This window comes from Pteropus medius, unplaced genomic scaffold (genome assembly GCF_902729225.1).
Source record: "Pteropus medius unplaced genomic scaffold, Ma_sr-lr_union100, whole genome shotgun sequence".
Taxonomy (NCBI): domain Eukaryota; kingdom Metazoa; phylum Chordata; class Mammalia; order Chiroptera; family Pteropodidae; genus Pteropus; species Pteropus medius.
Genome location: NW_024349800.1, coordinates 45,098,008 through 45,116,792, shown reverse-complemented (window position 1 = coordinate 45,116,792; position 18,785 = coordinate 45,098,008). Strand labels below are relative to the sequence as shown.

General features: G+C 38.2%; 1 protein-coding gene across 8 annotated transcripts in view; it reads left to right on the top strand.

Moving 5' to 3' along the window:
* Positions 1 to 18,785, top strand: part of RASGRP3 (RAS guanyl releasing protein 3) — an 84,958-nt gene that overhangs the window by 48,787 nt on the left and 17,386 nt on the right. For all 8 annotated transcript variants that reach the window (XM_039887430.1, XM_039887431.1, XM_039887432.1 and 5 more), the window contains 9 exons: positions 2,872 to 3,067; positions 4,075 to 4,177; positions 5,958 to 6,020; positions 6,518 to 6,649; positions 7,880 to 8,027; positions 9,471 to 9,644; positions 10,029 to 10,145; positions 12,175 to 12,450; positions 17,608 to 17,685. In XM_039887430.1, the coding sequence (XP_039743364.1) occupies positions 2,998 to 3,067; positions 4,075 to 4,177; positions 5,958 to 6,020; positions 6,518 to 6,649; positions 7,880 to 8,027; positions 9,471 to 9,644; positions 10,029 to 10,145; positions 12,175 to 12,450; positions 17,608 to 17,685 (1,161 nt within the window). In that variant the 5' untranslated portion in view covers positions 2,872 to 2,997. The remainder of the gene's footprint in view (positions 1 to 2,871; positions 3,068 to 4,074; positions 4,178 to 5,957; positions 6,021 to 6,517; positions 6,650 to 7,879; positions 8,028 to 9,470; positions 9,645 to 10,028; positions 10,146 to 12,174; positions 12,451 to 17,607; positions 17,686 to 18,785) is intronic.

Below are 18,785 nucleotides of genomic sequence, written 5' to 3'. Positions count from 1 at the left end.
ACAAAATAAATGCGCCTAGAAAACCTAACAGAAACATGCCATGATATTAATGAGTTCTCTTTGGATGATGACATAATGGGTAACTTCTCTTCCTTTCCTATTCCTTACTATTTTAAATGATGAATGTATATCACTTTTATAATAAAGAATCTTTACTTTTGAAAAAGCGATTACAGGCACAATCATATCCACACATGTGAAATGAGATCTCAGGTAAATGTACAGGCAACAGAATGCTAAGCATGGACATAGACATATCTACTGATTATAGAAATAGATTGTAACTGCATTGCCTAGCTCACCTGGCTCTCATGTGCTGGCTTCTTTGCAGAACACAAATATAACTCAAAACACGGTGATACGGTTTTGGTACCAGGTTACTTCTAACCCTCTGTGGAAGGTCAACACCTTCTCCAAACAACTCAGCTGAATAATTTTGAATTTGACCTCAGAAACTAGTTTAATTGATCTGGGCTGTTTGGTTCTAAGTAATACATCTACTATTCAGTAATAAAAGTTAACAAGATAAAAAGCGTCTGTATATACACGAAGGTGATCAAACTTGTCACTTGCCCAATCTTGAATTTTAATGGGATTGACAGAATTTACGTTAAGGAAATCAGACAAGTGCTGCCCCAAAATGTCCTGGAAGAGGTCCTAAGTTCTTATTATAAATGTAGGCAGATTCTATTAAATCTAGAAAGCTGGCAGGAACTTCCGTCCTAGTAATGTTTACTAAAAGCTGATTTTAGTTAGGAAAACAAACTAAAAAATAATCTCTTCAGAATTTATGATACACATTCATACAAACATACACATATTCAAAGACAAACTTTTTACAATTTTTATTTTATTCATTTCTTCATCCATGCATCCACTCATTCATTAATTTAGCAAATGCTTTTATTAATATCTTCTATGTGAGAGGCAAAATCTTAGGAGCTGAGGACTACGCCAGAAAAAAAAACCAAAAATCGCTGCATTCATGAAGCTTAGGTTTATAATGCTAGAGAGACTAAAAACCAAATAAACAAGTAAAATACATAATACATAGATGCGTATGCGTGTTAAGAAAAAAAATAAATCCAGGAAGTGTGGTAGGACATGCCAAGTGAGAGGTGGGCGTGGAGAAAGAGGTGCTGTTATTGGAAATAGGGTGGTCACAAAAGGCCTTACAGGTAAGGTCATTTGGTTAAGAAATGCAAAAGTGTGGGTTCCAGACAACTTTAATATTCCCTTTTTTCAAACCATTTTTGCAGCAAAAGTGGGAGAATATCAATCTAGTGTTTGCTATTTTTATTGCACATGTGAACTAACCCTTCTTTTTATGCTCTAAGAGTGGTATCTTCAGCATGAGAATGTGCTTCTTATACAGAAATAATACACAGGAAACATGTTTCCTCCAGAGTTACATGCCTGGAGAACAGACTCATTCAAATGTTTCTCTTCAATGCCCCATCTGTACATATGCCCCAACTGTACATACGGACATTAGTTTCTTTTTCTTAGTTCATTTATGTGTTTGTTTTCTGAAGTTGACTCTGACCCCACTGAAGGCAGGGATGGGACAATGATTTATTCATCTCGGCAGCCTCAGTGCTTAGTCCAGTGCCAAGCCCATGTTAGGTGCTCAATGATTGCCAGTTGAGTAAGTTAATTTTGAAAGTAAAATAGACATTGACTTTGAACAGGTCATAAGATGAATGGCCAGTGGCCACATTTACCTACTAAACTGTCCAAAGTAGATAATTGTCTTACATCATAATGATTTCTGGATTTCTACAAGCCCAATATGGACCTGGCATCATTTTTTAGCTTGTTTTCCTAACTTAAATCAGCTTTTAGTAAACATTATTAGGACAGAAGTTCCTGCCAGCTTTCTAGATTTAAAAGAATCTGCCTATTCTACTTGCTCTGTAAAATAAAATGATGTGTCCCCAGCAGAGATACTTTCAGTATAAGCAACTCTGAGAGGTTGTTTCCAATTCTATTTCCACATGACAGTGCTACAAAATGAGACATCTGTCATCTCTACATTTTTCCTCTACCTCTGTGATAGATAATCTGGTATATATCCTCTTTCTGAGAGGATATGTAAGAGTGATATCTTTCACACTAGATTAGGGGTAAATTATGGCAGCTTATGATATCTGTACTGGGGGGGGGGAATAATAAAAGGGAAAAAGGAAACCCCAAAACTTAATTTTAGAATCGAGTCCCAATTCTAGGCCTTAATTATAATTGTGTGGTTTTAGACAAGTTGCCGAATCTTTGTAAATCCCATGACCTCATTGTAAACTGGGAGTAATAATTACTACTTCAGAGTGTTACCATGAAGGTCAAGTTGAATAACATATGTAAAGCATTTAGTATGTGGGTATTCAATAGATTATTGTTAATATTTTTACTACTACTAATAATAGTGTTACTATTGAAGAACTTAGGCAAATAAGATTTTTTAATCAGTTGTTGAACACGATTATAATCACTGAGGCTAATGCTCATAAATATATATTTGCACTTTAAAAATTCACCTTTCTCTATTTGCTCATAATAATATTAAACCAAGTAATGTTTATAATATTCTTGGATGTTTTATCACTTAATATGAAGGAAGTATAAAATATTATTTCCAAAAAAATTTTAGCTGCAAAATGAGATTTAATAGGGACCATCTCTGTGGCCTCAAAGCACCATATGTGATGAGGGACAGCTTAGCAAACATTTCGCCATCATGGTGGTTGATGCAGTCTCTGCCACTTTTCTTGTAGAGAGATACAGTCAATGAAAATCATTATCTTTTCAGGTAGGAAAGTGATGCTTCAATGGGTTTAACTCTAGTCTGATCACTTTTTCTTCTTGTTTCTTTAGAGTCTTGAAGTATAACTAAGGCCAGAGACCACCACTAAGCACAGACATCACCAACCTGCATGGTTATGGAGATGGTCTGTCTGATGCCAAAAATGTCTCTGGTTTTTTGACAGCGGCTAAATAACCATGGGGTCAAGTGGACTTGGGAAAGCAGCAACATTAGATGAACTGCTAAGCACTTGCATTGAGATGTTTGGTATGAGCCTTTTTTCCCCTTTGTATATCTTGACGCTGTCATTTCCTCCTATTCAGAGGAAAGCATCGCTGTAGAACAGAATGCAATCTCCATACCTTGGTATATTTAAGACTTTTTCGATTGACCCCAATCTATCTCCCCAGTATCACTACCCTCTGCATTTCCTTCCCTTTCCTGTCCACAGCTCATAACACAGCCACACTGTCCGCTGAATGTCTCTGGACAATTCCCTGCATCTTTCTACCTTCGTGCCTTTATCATACCTCTTCCACTGAAATTCCATTTCAGGACTCATCTCAGATGTCATTTCTGGTGTTCATAATACTATTTCTAATCTTCCCTGTCAAGAAGGCTTCCTCTGCCCTCCCACAGCCCCTTGTAACTTTCTTAAGGCATATGGTATGTGATGCTGTGATTATTTCTTGGTCTTTTGGCTTAGACAAGTGTGGGTAGCAGAATCTGCTGCATTCTATATTTCGTATACGTCTTTTATCTTCTACTGCATGATAGACTTTACAGCTATGTGCTTTTTATGTTGTTTATGGATCCATCTCAGCATTCTGGATTATTTCTTGCACAAAAAATAGTCACACAGGAGTTGTTTGCTGAATTGTTTTTAGAAAGAGTTAGACCAGAGTAAGATTGCCGTATAACATACAGGATAGTCAAGTAAATTTCAGTTTCAGATAAACCACATTTTTAGTATAAGTATGTCCTAAATAAGGCATGGGGACATACTTATACCAGAAAATTATTTGTGGTTTACCTTAATTCAAATTTAACTAAGTGTCCTGGATTTTTATTTGCTAAATTCTGACGACCCTAAACCAGAAGAAAGGTGAGACCTACCCACTTAACATGCAAGAAAACACCAGCAGAAATAGGAGGAAAATGATAATTGGATCTATGAAAAATTTTTGACACTAATGTTTCTCTGCTAGTATTGGAAAAAGAGAAGAGTAGTGCTGTTACCTCCTCACCCCTCATTTTATTTTATTTTTTAACAGATGACAATGGAGAGCTGAATAATAGTTATTTGCCAAGAATAGTTCTACTGATGCATCGATGGTATTTATCTTCCACTGAATTGGCAGAAAAACTTCTCTGCATATATCTTTTCAACTACTGTGTAATTTTTACAATCATAAATCAAGTTCTGTGTTTATGTAGAGAGAGTGTCTAACCAAAGCCAGTAAATTAAGATGAATAAACAGTCTTCAGTCAGTTATCCAGCTGTTTTGTGAATATATATAGATGTCTAGACAAAACATCTGGAGGACGGACCAAACAGTTGACTCTCCATCTGGATGTTTTGGCTCTACTTGAAAATAATCACTAGATATAAAATGAAACAGAAGCTGTAGGCTGAATGTTTCTAACCTGTCTTAAACATTTCTGCTGTTAGTACAATAAAAGAATATTTAACACTGATCTGAGACCTAAATTATTCCTTTTAGAAGGACAAAATTGTGGACCCAGAGGATACAATTTAGACATTTGGAAATGCCAGCCAAAATAATATGATCTGGCTCAGGTACAAACACCACCTAAGTTTTTATATCTTTCCTTGCTGGCAAGACACAAAGAACATTCTAGCAGGTTTATTGTAATTTGTTGATTGATGTTAATTTTAGATTTCCTTCTGACGTAAGAGCAAAAAAAAATAACCCTGTTCTATAAGGGCTTTTAGCAGTTCATCAACTTTTGTACACAATGCAGTCTTAAAAGGCGGTTGAAAGCCAAATGACTGAAAATGGCAAAATAGTCTCACTTTATAAGGAGGCTTCATTTCCCAATATCAAATGTTTATTATATAATCGCTAATGTTGGTTGCTATAGTCTCTGCCTGCTTCAAGCCCAGAGGGCCCTGCAGGTGAGCGAGAAGCCTGGAAGGGGAGAGCCTCTGGAATGGAATTAGGGCCAAGTGGGGCATCCACCTACTCACTTCAACTTCCTCCACTTTCTACTACTTCCCTCCATCTTTCCCACAACCTCAGGGCAGGAGGAGATATTAGAGAGGGTAAGAGGACATTCTCTCTGAACAGAGGTCCTTGGAAGTGAGCCAGATCCTAGTCCCCAGTGGCCCAAGGGTTTCACGGGTCCCACGATTGAGACTAGTGCACAGAGACTGATGGATCTGTGACATTGACTCCGTCCAGCCCCGCCCCACCTTAGGATCCAAATACTGTCTGAAGAATGTGCCCCAAACAGCATTCTCATCATTTGTGTGTCCGCTGATGTATGCAATACAAATAAAAATGGCACAGTCAAGCTGAGTATCTGAAAGAAAGATTTATAAAAGTTGTAACTGCGAATCGACATTTCTTTAGACTTTCCTCCCTTCAGATCCCTTGCTCACTGCATACCTATGGTTCCTGGCATATAGTAGGAGCTCAGTAATATGTGTTTGAAAGTGTGTGAATAAATAGACTTGAAAATAAATTGCAACACAACTTGTGTATTTATATACTTGAAAATTACATTTTCAAATACTAAAGAAATTAGAATACATATATAAGGCATTAATCCTAAAATCTTTTTGGCTAAAATGGTGCTACTATGTACCACCAAATTTAAATTATCTCTAGTTGGTAGTATATTTATAATTATAGTTGACAGTCATCATTTGGTGAGTGCTCAGGAAGGTAAAATAGATTTTATAAGTGGCTTCTCTTCCAGACCAAAAAAGTATGTTCCAGAGCAATAATACATTGTTTTAATTATTCAGTGCCGACATCATCAGAACCCACTTTTCTCCCCATTTGAACATCCACATAACCCAACTGTTCCCAGTATGGCCCTCTTATCAGGAATTCACCTAAATTGATCAAACAGGGCAGGTGTGTGCAGAGGAAACAAGGTGCAAGGAGTTTTTCTTTAACTAGTGTACGTACCGAAATGCCAGCGGGGAAAGCTGTGATGAATTTCGATTAAAGATCTGCTACTTCATGAGGTAAATATCCTTATAAATTTGTTTCTGGTTCTGAAACGGTTGACGCTTTCCTTTTCCCCGAGCCGCAGACCTAGTCCGACAGCAGAGTTCACTCGGGTTCCCCTTTCACTGATTTTGTTAAAATTGACTCTCCTCTGTCATTGGGGGTAGAATTTATCTTTCTTTGGACTAGAGCTCAAGCAGTGGTTAATGTAATTAGGGAATGACACCAACTGTTAGAGTAAATTCTTTTTTTTCTACTCCCTCACCATACATATTCCCACCTACTTGCCATGAGTTGAGAGAATGGTTTCCTTCTGGAAAGAGTTGGAAAGAGGCTCAGCATGGGAGCGGTGGACTTGGGTCCTTGATTGAAGGAGGGACAAGCGATTGATGGAGGACAGGAGATCACTAATTTGGGGATGTGTATCATTAGATATAACCTGTAAAATAATACAATAGTTTTCATAGAGGTCCAGCTTAAAATCCGGTTGTCAAAAATGTTTGATGCGTTTCAGGTACTGGATTCTGAAGTTTCCTGCAGAATTTAATTTGGACCTTGGTTTGATCCGTATGACTGAAGAATTTCGAGAAGCAGCTAGCCAACTAGGATATGAAAAACACATCAGCCTCATCGATATATCCAGCATGTAAGAGTGGCACAAGCTTCTTTCAAACACGAGTCCACTGTTTGGGGGAGGAAGCAGTGATGACCTCACTTGACCTTAATCCATATCGTTTCAAAATAAAGATGTGCTTTTTTTGAGGAAAGCTTTGCTGCAACGAGCGCCATTGGACGTAGTTCATCTCTCCAAGTTTCTATTGCCTTATTTGTAAAATGGGTATAGTACCTTTCTCATAGGGTTATCGTGAGCATCCAATAAGTTCATAGGATGGCATGTAAAAGCATTTGGTACATAATAGAGGCTCAGTACTTACCGAATCTAGTTAATGTCTCCCATGCTCTTGCCACTCATAGAGAGTCTGTGGATTGGCAGCATTAGCATCACGTGGGAGCTCAATAGAAATGCAGAATCTCAGGCCCTACCCGAACCTGATTAATTGGAACCTGCATTTTAATAAGATCCCCAGTTGATTCATATGCTCATTCAAGTTTGAGAAGCCCTGTACCATGGTGCATCTGAGGTCAGCCTGAGGCTGTACAAATGTTGACCATAAAGGTACTATGAACCAGTTAGTTCAGTTATTAGGAACGTGGTGCTAATTAGCCTAGTGTTTTATATCAAGTAGTTAAATTTGCATAAAGAAAACTATTTTATAACCCTAAGTATGATTATCCATCTTGCAAATATACGCTCTTGTGTCCTGGGCATTCGTACTCTAGCCTATTTTCCCAGAATACTCCTTCAAGTGTGATCAACAGTGAGTGATCCAGGACTCATGTCATTAAATATATAGATTATTCAGGTTTATTCCCATGAGTCAGAATCTCCGGCAGTGAGGTCCCTGCCTCTGTCTTTATAACAAGCTTTTCAGATCATCCATATCTTGCTGAAGTGTGAGAACCAGCCAGGTTCTGGTGATTCCTCAATGTTTTAAATCACTATCTATATATTGATAAACCCCCAGATTTATACACTAGCCCTGACCCAACCTTACTGACCACAAGAAAGACCAAGTAAGAGATTCTGGATGAATCAGTGCAAACCCACCCTGTCTGGAAAAACAACTTGAAGTTTATGTCCTATTGGGGATAGGTCAGTGGTTTATTCTTGAAATACACGGGGCAGGGCATGTATTTTGCACAAGCCCCTGGAAGCAGGCCAAGAGTTACAGAGTCAGTAGGTTAATAACTTCCATTGAGTGAAATGAGCTTTTGGCTAACTGACCAACTGACCAGACTCACTTTCCTTTTACAGTCCTTCTTATGACTGGATGAGAAGAGTCACACAGAGGAAAAAAGTATCCAAGAAGGGAAAAGCCTGTCTGCTGTTTGACCATCTGGAGCCCATTGAATTGGCTGAACACCTCACTTTTCTGGAGCATAAATCTTTTAGAAGGATCTCAGTAAGAAACTTGACATTTTTTCTTCCAAGGATAACAACCAGTATGCCAACTTTCCCAAGAACCGCATTTTCATACTCTGAAGTGTTGGCAGCCTCTTTTACTGTGCTCTATTGGAAAAGTGCCCTTAATTCACAGGAACAATCCCTCTCAACCAAAAATAAATATTATCCTGTCTTTATTTGATGGCTCAGGAGCTATATTTCTGTCGCTATTTTCAATGTTACCCTTCATAGGATTAAAGCATGATTTTCTAAATACTCAGTAGAGATTTAACCATTTGAGGTATATTTAGCTCCATTGACTTCTCCCAAGGAAACAGTTTTTTTGCTAGACCCTTTGTTTGGAGAAAGAAATATTTATTTAGGTCGGGATTTGTACAAATGCCTAATTATGGGTGTAGGTTGAAAATAGGAATCGTAGGCTTCGAGGAGAATCTCAACATCAGGTTGTTTCTTTCTCAGCGATGGAAACCCTGAATTAAAATTTTCTTTCCTACTCTGTTGTGATAGCATTTCTTCTCAACCTCCCCTTTCTTTCTCCTGATGATGGTCTCTTCCTAGCCACCCACTCACTACCCACTTGTTATGATAATAGTTCCACAATGGTTCACCAGCAGCCTTTCCTTTGTCTTTGTCTCATCAAACCCTGGAGCAGTCACTCCTCCTCCTTCCTTTTCAAGATGCCAGGGAATGAATTATGTTGTTCTTTGCAAAGAATGTGAGGTTAGAAGTATGGATTTCTGAAAGACTGATTCTTTTTACTACGTCATCCTACTCGGAGAGGGCCTTACTGATTCCCCTGCAGGCAGGCCATGAGAGGAAGCGCCGGCCCTGTGTGTGTGATAAGCTCATAAGTATTGCATAACCTCCGTACTGACTTCCTGAAAATGAGGCTATTTTGCTAAAGAGATGCTTTATTTCAATTACTATTTTTTTCTTTAAAACACTTGACAAAATTGTGACTTGAAATCATTATATTTGTATTCATTTACTCTTCTGTAATGTATGCCATTGTATCTCAGACTTGCCTGACCATTAGAATTGCCAGTCATGGGTGAAAAATGGAAATTCTTAGGTTCTTCCTCTGCAGATACTGAATCTTTAGGGTGTTCCTAGAAACCACTATTTTAGCAAATACCCCCAGGTGGATATTATAATCCAGCAAATTTGGGACTCACTGGAATGTGACTTTGAATCTTATCCCTTTCTTGACCTACCAACACTGACGTGTAATGATGTATGTCTGAACTGGAGAATGAAATGCGGCAAAATAACATGCTAAAAGTACATGCATGTCCAAACTTGGAAGATGCCATTATAAATATGAAATGAAAGAAATCATTACATTATTATGAAATAATATCTCACTTTCATGCAACATTCTAATTTCTGATTTTGCAAAGACTTCATTATAATTCAGACTCTCTAAACCTTCCTTTACTAGTTCACTGATTACCAAAGCTATGTCATCCATGGCTGTCTGGAGAATAACCCAACTTTGGAGAGATCTATTGCTTTATTTAATGGAATCTCTAAATGGGTCCAGTTGATGGTTCTTAGCAAACCAACTCCCCAGCAAAGGGCAGAAGTCATCACGAAATTTATCAATGTTGCCAAGGTATGTATGTCTGGTAATTAGACTGGAATTCTTAAAGGATTCTGGATGTTCATTCACTCTATTGAGAAAAGTCATTGAGGAAATTTGGGGTTTACAATATAAAGGACAATCAAACTATTCATAAATGTCTAATGAACAAATCATACTTTTCTCATGCAAGAAGATGGCTTGTAATTGGCAATACTTAAAAGCATTTAATGGAGCTATTTTTCTGTGAAATGATTGATATATTTTTCTAGTGGATTTTATTTGCATTTCATTTTAAGATATTATTTTTCGTAGGTTCCTGTTATTAAATTGTACATTTATCCACCTGTAATTCAGAAAGCTTGGAATAATATGAAAATTGTTACAAAGTGTTGATATTAACATTTTTTATTGCAGAAGCTCCTTCAGCTCAAAAATTTTAATACCCTGATGGCAGTGGTGGGAGGCCTTAGTCATAGTTCCATTTCACGCCTTAAGGAGACCCATTCTCATCTTTCTTCAGAAGTTACAAAGGTACAGTAGATTTGGATCCTAATTCCAAGTAAAAAAAATCATTTGTAAGCTGTTTAGGGGTAGGATATGCTTAACAAATGTCACTCAGAAGGGACAGTTTTCTTCTTAGACAATGATAGGTTACACATGGGGAATAAAATAAGAAAGAAATAGCCATGCCACCTGGAAAACAGATTAGAGATGGTGGCAAGTGTCCCAAAAAGAGTACCTGAATGCCATTAACATATTGTAGTTGTAAATAATCAACAAATATGTATTTGGTGTTTCCTGTGTGACAGGCACTGTGATATACACAGAGGATACAAGGTAAATAAGACAGAAATTATTCCTCCCTTCCCCTCCTCAGGTGAAGTCATTTAATGCCTGCTCTATTTCATGGCACTGTGTTTGACACCGCAGAAGATACAAATTCTTTTTGTATAGAAGATATAGAAATTCTTTTATATTATAGCTGAGTTATCAGGAACAAAAGTATATTTAAAAAAGTGATTATTTCCCAAATTAAGCTTTTCTGCCATATTATTTCCAGATTACAATAATAATATTTTTCCTTATTAAGCAAAAGATAACATTTTATTCTTAGGAAAAGGTTTTGTTATAAGAGTGTCCTTTGCTGTATCAGTGAGGACACTTTCAACTGTAATTTTTTTTTTATCTCAAAATTGCTTAAACAATAAGGAAATGAATCATCTTGTCACATACCTGGAAGCTCAGAGGCGGGGCTAATTTCAGGCATGGTCTGATCAGAGCTGTGGCTCAGTTGCTGTGCCTTCTTCCTCTGAGTATCACATGTTTTGTCTGTTGTTGTTTTTTGTTTTTGTTTTCTGCATCAGTCTAACTTCCCTCCTGATTGGGCTATCAGCAGCAACAAAAAATCATACTCTCTTGTTCATGAAAGGTGGAGACGGGGAGAACCCTCTACAGCCCTGCCCTCATGGAATTAAAGATCTTCTTTTTAGGCAGATTGGATCATCTCAAGTCACATGCCCACCCCTGAACTGATAACAGTTGCCAGAAGAATACAATATACTGAATGGCTTAACTACATGTTCCTGAACCAATCATGAGCAGGAGGGGTAGAATTATGATGCTGCTAAATCAACCCATCCTTGGACCTGGGCATGGAAACAGCTCCATCTGAGTCACATGGGATGCTTTGGGGAAGAGTAGAGTGATCAAAACTGGGGTCTCTTAGAAAGGTCTGGTTGCTGTTAGGCAACCAACAATAACTTGTCCATATAAACAGGAAGATGTAAACCACAGAAGCACTGCTGTCTGACCTCAAACACTGCACTTATTCCAAGTATGATGGGGTTCATTATGTAAGTGTTTCATTTTCCTTTAGCTTTGTACTGAATTTCAAGTAAAGAAAAAAAGCACATTTTAAATGTTGTGAAGAATACAAATTCAACAGAGGCTCAGAGAGGCTTGGAACCACAAGAGTATCTTCAAAAATTATTTATTTGAACTCTTTCTTACAGGGAAGGGAACTGAGGCCCTCCATATTTAGATGACTTGCTCAAGGTCACTCTTCTAGTTAGCGATAGAGTCTAAAACCACAGCTATCTCATACCTCAGTGTAACTTTTTCTACTCTATATTCTACTCTATATTGTCCCAGATTAACCTTCAAATAATATCTCCAAAGCAACTTTCTTGGACTAACTGGGAAATTTTAATATACTTACTTTAAATGTAATGCAATATATGCTTATATTTGTGAAGCGTAATGTTTCCATTAATTGCAAAATACTTACGTATACATGATGTTATTTAACATCCCAACATCCCCAATAGGTAGGCAGAGCTGTAGGCTATTTCTATATTGTAGCAGAATGGAACAGGCTGTCCAACTCACAGCCTGGCCTAATACATTTTTCTTTTTTTCCTGGTTAATGTTTCCTTGCATCAACATTAGTGCAATTGATACTTCTCTCAGTAGCTAAGGAATTTCCTTGCCACACACTGCAGGTCTGAGGGTGGGCAGAAAGGAAGGCGGTCTGAAAATTTTACTTTCCATCTGTTCCCAGAACTGGAATGAAATGACAGAGCTGGTCTCCTCCAATGGCAATTACTGCAATTATCGCAAGGCCTTTGCTGACTGTGATGGCTTCAAAATCCCCATCCTTGGCGTGCACTTGAAAGACTTGATAGCGGTCCATGTCATTTTCCCGGACTGGACAGAGGAGAACAAAGTGAACATTGTGAAAATGCACCAGCTCTCTGTCACCCTGAATGAACTGGTCTCCCTGCAGAATGCCTCTCACCACTTAGAACCCAACATGGATTTGATCAACCTGCTCACAGTGAGTCCAAGGAACCAGGATTTGTGCTAATAACTCTTCTGTACCTCACTTCTCAGAGGATACAAGAGATCTATGCCAGTAATTCACTAGGGAGAGAGATTAAATTCAGGGTAACTGGATAGGGAGAAATCTCAAAGGATGAGGGGAGGGGACCCCACATCCCTAACCACATGACTTGAGACTCTAATCCCAGAGCAAAGAAATTTCCTTTTGCTTTGAGAAGCCCAATCTCTGCTCTTGCAGCTCCAGCTTCTGAGGTTCTTAGAGAGGCACCCCCAGAGCTGTCCTCAGCCCCTCGCTCTCCTTTATCACACTCGTGTAATTAATCATCTCCTTCTGTGTGTCCTCAACTCACCGGCTTCTGTTTACACGCACTGCACTGCTGTTGTTGACACCTTGAGTAATGCCAGGGCTTCCTCTGATCTCCCTGCTCCCCACTGTTACCTCTCCAAACCCCAAGATATCTCTTGGCATTAGATTCTTTTTCTGTTTACATGTCTCATACATGACATGTCCCCAGCACCTCTCGTGATCCCTGGCATCGTTAGGGGCTCAACAATGAACTGAATGCTGCATTTAGGAATGACAGAAGTCCACTTACCATTCATATTTTTTGGCATTTGTGGCACACACCTTTAGCTGATCTCTGGGACCTAGCACTTATAGATACAACAGGTGCGTAGAAGAGAACATTTACCATTCGCTGCCTCTTTTTCAGGGGGAAGAAGCATAACCACATTCTCACCTTTGCTTAAACAAGTGGAGGAGCAATTTTCCTCTTTAGGTTTATAACGCTGTAACGTCTGAAACTTGGCTGCAATACTGAATTGACTATCTTCCTTTAATGGCCATGGAAAATGAAAACAATAACCTTTCTGAAGCTCTGAGAACCTAAATCCTCTAAGACGGCCACACTGGAATAAGAGTGTGGCTCCTACACCTTCTCAGCAACTGTTCCTAGAGCACATAATTGTTTGCCAAAGAAGAGAACCCCTAAAGTGTACACAGGGATGCCAGCCGCACCCTCAGTATAAAGCAGAAGTGGCCAAGGCACAAAAACATGAATCTCTTGGGATTGAGTTTGTGTGACAAACAGTAAACACACAGACATTTTCTATTGGGGGGAAAAGGCACCTCACAATAATCCAGGCACCTGCATTTATTAATCATTTGCCATGTAAATCTGTTTCCATGAATAAGAAACCAGAGTGGAAACCTCAAATAGACTACAAACCCACAGACACAGGTGATGTGTACAGACCGCCCTGGCTTTCACATGTCCGTGTCCAGGCTGTCTCCATGATGCGGAGGAGAACGTCACAGAGCAGGGGCCTGCATGCAAGACCATTTCTCATCTAGACAAAAGATAATGATGGAGTAGGAAAATTAATTTTGATTTATAAATGCAGCAAGCAGCATTAATGACAGATATTTAGAGAAATGTTGAAGGATTTTTTAAAGAAAGTTTTAGCGTGCAAATTGGAAACCTGAACTCTAGAAACAAAAGTTAAGTAATAATTCCTTTGTGCTGGGAAAAAAAGAAAAAAAGATGCCAGTGGTACCCCGCTCCACCCCCGATCTAGGATGGACATTTACTTTGTAATGTGGAAATATTTTTGACATATATTTTATTTTGCATCTGTAAAAATTAAGTAATCTCTCTTTGTCTCTCCCTCTTTATGGATGCGTAAAGGAGTTGATTACAGAACAAAATCTATGAGGGCAGGGACTCTGTATGCCATTTTAATCAATCACTGTCACCTTAGCCCCCTGAATGGCCCCCATGAAGGAAGACCACACCCCCAAACTGTTGGGGATTAGATTGTTCCTCTTTTCAGAAAAGATCTGGAGAAGACATTTTTTTATTGTGATCCCAATTAATATACCAGGAACTTTAAAAGCTAATGCTTCTCATTTCATGGTATATGAAATAGTTTGATTCTTTTCATGCTATTTTTAGATCTATCAGTTATCTTTACCATTCTGAGTATATGCAAATAACTGGAAAGCCCCTGTAGTTTTACAGTCTCATAAAAAAAAAAGAAGAAGAATTGCAAAACTGGTGAATGCAGATAGTTTAGTGACCAAGTGGATTTTATGTCACAATTCTCCTGTCCAGGCTATTACAATTGTAATGTCCAGGACATTACGATTCTAATGTCCGAACTGAATCCACCACCATCTTTGTCAATAAGCTTGGGTGTAAAAAATGCAGCAAAGTGAGGCAGTGACTCAGAACATTTTTCAGAACAATCAAACTCAAAATATGTTAGACGCTAGGAAATAATCTTGAAATCTCATTGACAAGCTGCCTATATTTTTTAAAAGATGGTACGGGAAGCAGAACAGGTCATATTGTACAGGGCTGTAAAGCCCAGAGGAAATCTGAGAAAGTAGTAGAATCATGACTGGGAAGCAGAGAGTCAGCAGGCATCACCCAGGGCACAGCTTTATCTTCACAACAGTGGCATTTGGCTGCTGCGGTGACTGGAAGCCAGACCCTGCAGTCCCCATCTGTGTAGCCCTCTGATACGCATTAGCTCATTTAAGCTTCACAGCAGTCCTGGAAGGGAGCCGTTATTTACGATTCCCATTTTACAGATCTGGAGACTGAGACTCAAAAAGGTTACACGCCCAGGTACACACTACCGATAATAAATAGAGAACAAACATTTGTGTTCTGTGTCTTTTGAGAGAGCATCTCCTTTACTTAGTGTGGGGCTTATCTGAATTTCTGGTCAGATGTTCTGGCACTGCTATCATCTCCTCTCTACCAGATGCCAGGGCCAGACATTAGAGGCCAAATCAGGAGGACAGGAACATGCTCATCAAAGTCTGGATTAACTCCTGATAACAAGGAATTCGAAAAAAAGAAATTACTTGGTTTTCCTTCTATGCATGTAACATTCACAATGCAAGGCAACAGGCTGGGACAGGGAATACAGAGGTGGACGCACTGTCTGCTTTCATGCGGCTTAGAGCCTAGCAGAGTCTTTTATTGTGGAATTTACAAAACGGTAGGCAACTGCCCACGGCAGATGTGTTTTATTTGGCTTACATGGAATCATAAACAATTTTTGTTATTAGTTACCGGTTTTTAAAAGTTGGAATATTTCACATAAAACTCCATTTTTCTGATATTTCTTGACAAATCAAGACATGGCAATTGTCAGGATTACAATAGTTTGCCTTAGCTGAGTAGTGGCTGCCTCCCATTCATCAGAGACCATGCCATTCCCCATTGCTTGCCTACCTCAGAGATTCAATGCCAGATTTTACTTATCAGCACAAATTTTCCTTGTTGTCAAGCTAAGAGGCAAGATCTCCAAGTTACGTACATCTGGAAAAACCCTTTTTCCAAATAATAATTGTCATAACAGCATCTCTATCAAAATATCACTTTCACGTATCCCAATTCACTCTTTTTTATAACAGGCTGGCTCCTTAAGGCATTAGTTTGCGACATGGGAATGGCCCTCTCTTGTGAAAAGGCAGAGCCCCTAGAGGGAGGAGTGATGGCTGGGTAGGGGAAGGTGGATATGGTGTCCATTATAGTAAAGTCAATTTTATTACGTTTAGAGAACACCTTTAAGTGATAAAGTCTGAGAAAAGCAATATATGACCTGCTGTCTGCCATCCTTAGTTTAAGTGTTATATTTAGTAGCTAGAAAAGTAACTAGAATGATCCCTGGCACATAATAAGTGATCGATAAATATTTGTTGAATAAACAAATGATTGATTCAAAAGTGCCATTTTATATTATCAGCTTTTTAAAAAATAAGCTAGAACAAGAATATAAATCTTTGAAAGATATCCTTTCCCTCTGAGTTTTCTCTTGCATCTTTCTTCTTCCTCTTTCCCCTCATTCCACATCCATACATATTAAGTCTTATCTTTAGACAAAAGAGTAAAGTAAATTTTTCACGCCTACATGGTCAAAGAAAGGACAGGCACTTGCTTATCTTCACTGCTGATGAAATGGTATGATTCGTCAGGTGTCTTAACATTGAATACAGGAATTATCCAGGCTTATTTTAAGTCTCATGACTTCTATTTCAGGTGAATGGGACCATACATTTTAAGATTTTCTAGCTTTTATCCATGCTCTCCAATCCTGGTCTTATTGTCCTTGCCTACCCTGATCTGTCTCTGTCTTTCTTTGTCCAAGTCCTCCCAGTGAGATCCCAATTCACAAGTTCCTGAATAAATCAATCTTGATTATTTCTGTCTTCAGTGGCCCCCACACATAATAATAATATTAGTAGCAACAGCTATAATTATAATAATAACATCAACGACACCAAAGTTCATTTCTTAAAATTTTACAGTGTATTATTTTTATTACATAAAATTTTACTGTGTATTATTTTATTACATAAAATTTTACACGTATTTTTCCAGTTGATCCCGATGAAAATCTAATTCATTAGGGAGTTTTCTGATCACGCTCATTTTACAGATGCAGAAACTGAGTGTCAGAAAGAAATAGCTGGCTTAGGGTCACTGAGCTAACCAGTGGCAGGCTCAGCATTCGAACTCAAACCTGTCTGACCCCAAAACCTCTCCCTCACACTTTATATACTGCCTCCCTGAGCAATTTCTATAGCACTTAGAATGGGGCAATTTACTTCGTATTTAGCATGTGTTGCCTTTTATTGATGTGAATATACCTTTTTGTGTTCAGATCCTATTTATTCCAATAAATTGTCAGGTTTTTGAGAGCAAGTATATTTTATACCATTTTATATCATCAGGACTGAGTACAATGCCCTAAAATAACAGAAACCTATTAATCACTGCTTTATTTCTCAGTTCTCTAATGAAACTTCTAAGACAGCATTTATTACATTGACAAGTCTTATTTCATGCATCTGCCCCTACTTCTCAACATCAAGGATGCCTTATTTCTAGCTCAGTGTTTAGTCCTTAGGAGCTGCTCAATAAGTATATTAAGAGATTGAGTCAGTGGTCCTTGTTGATGCTGATGACCACATGAGGTTTAACTTTTTCTCTTTCCAATTTTATTTTCCACCATTTTTGTACTGTTTTGCATTCACTAAAATTATTAGACATTAAACATTCAGTTTGCAAAATATTTCAGCAGTGTACATAAATACGATCCAACATAATTATTTCTCCCTTCTAATTTGTTGTAGCTTTCTCTGGACCTCTATCACACAGAAGATGATATTTACAAACTGTCACTGGTGCTGGAGCCTAGAAATTCTAAATCAGTAAGTATTGCTTTACATCTAAAAATCGATGCCAAACACCATGTTTTATCATTTATAGTAATTGTCTGTTACAGTGGTGCTTTGTGATCTAAAGATTGAAGAATTTAAAAATCTATATTATTCCCATTATAGCAATGGAACAGCTTAGCTCTGGCAGTTTGATACTTATTTCTTTACATAGGCTAATGAAGAAAGACATCGTTTTCAATTATTCTACTTTATTATTGATCTGCTATGAGTTATGTTCCCTCTCAGGACTCACCTACATATAGGACCAAAAAAAAAGGTGAACTTTTTTTTTTTTACCATAGCTCATCTTAACATTAAAAATTATTTAGATCCTTCCAGGCTTTTTTAAAAATCCCATTCAACATAAAATTAGATTTACTAAATTTTTAAACACCCTGATTGTAATTTACAAACTTCTCTACTAATGATTTCCTCAGCTCAGAATTTCAATATCACATTGAATAGTGTATCGTTTAATTGATGGCTGACTCTTAGTAAAGAAACATTATGTAATGAGATTGAGGAAACCGCATTACTGAATGTACATCGTTCATTAGTTTTAGAGAGTGGACCGTATGGACCTTAGCTATGTTTTGCACTAATAAAAAATACCTGGGTGAATTTGAAATTTACAATGAGAATGAGATTTGCATGTTGAAGGAAAAAGTGTCTATGTTTGCTTCTTATACACATATCTCCTTACCAATTGAACTCTGTGGTGTGTTGCCAGCACCTCTAGATCCTAGTTTGTCCGTCTATTAATACCTACTGTGATTCTGAACCGTGGGACCAAACGAGGCAGAATGACTGTGAGTGCTGTTCTCTGGCGCTGGGGAGGCGTGCGCATGAATTTGAGTCAGTGGACCTGGTAGCGTCTGTTGTGAAAATAGTGAGGGTGGTGATTCCACCAGCACATTCACCTCCTGCCAGTCCAGTCCTCAGAGGCCCTTCTCCTGGGGACACCGCAGAACAGAGCTACGTCAGAAGACATAGGGCAGACAAAGGGAGGAGTGAAGATCCACGCTCTTCAAAGTTAGAATGACTAAGAGACAGAGAGAAACGTAAAATTATTGGGAAAAAAAAAAAAAAAA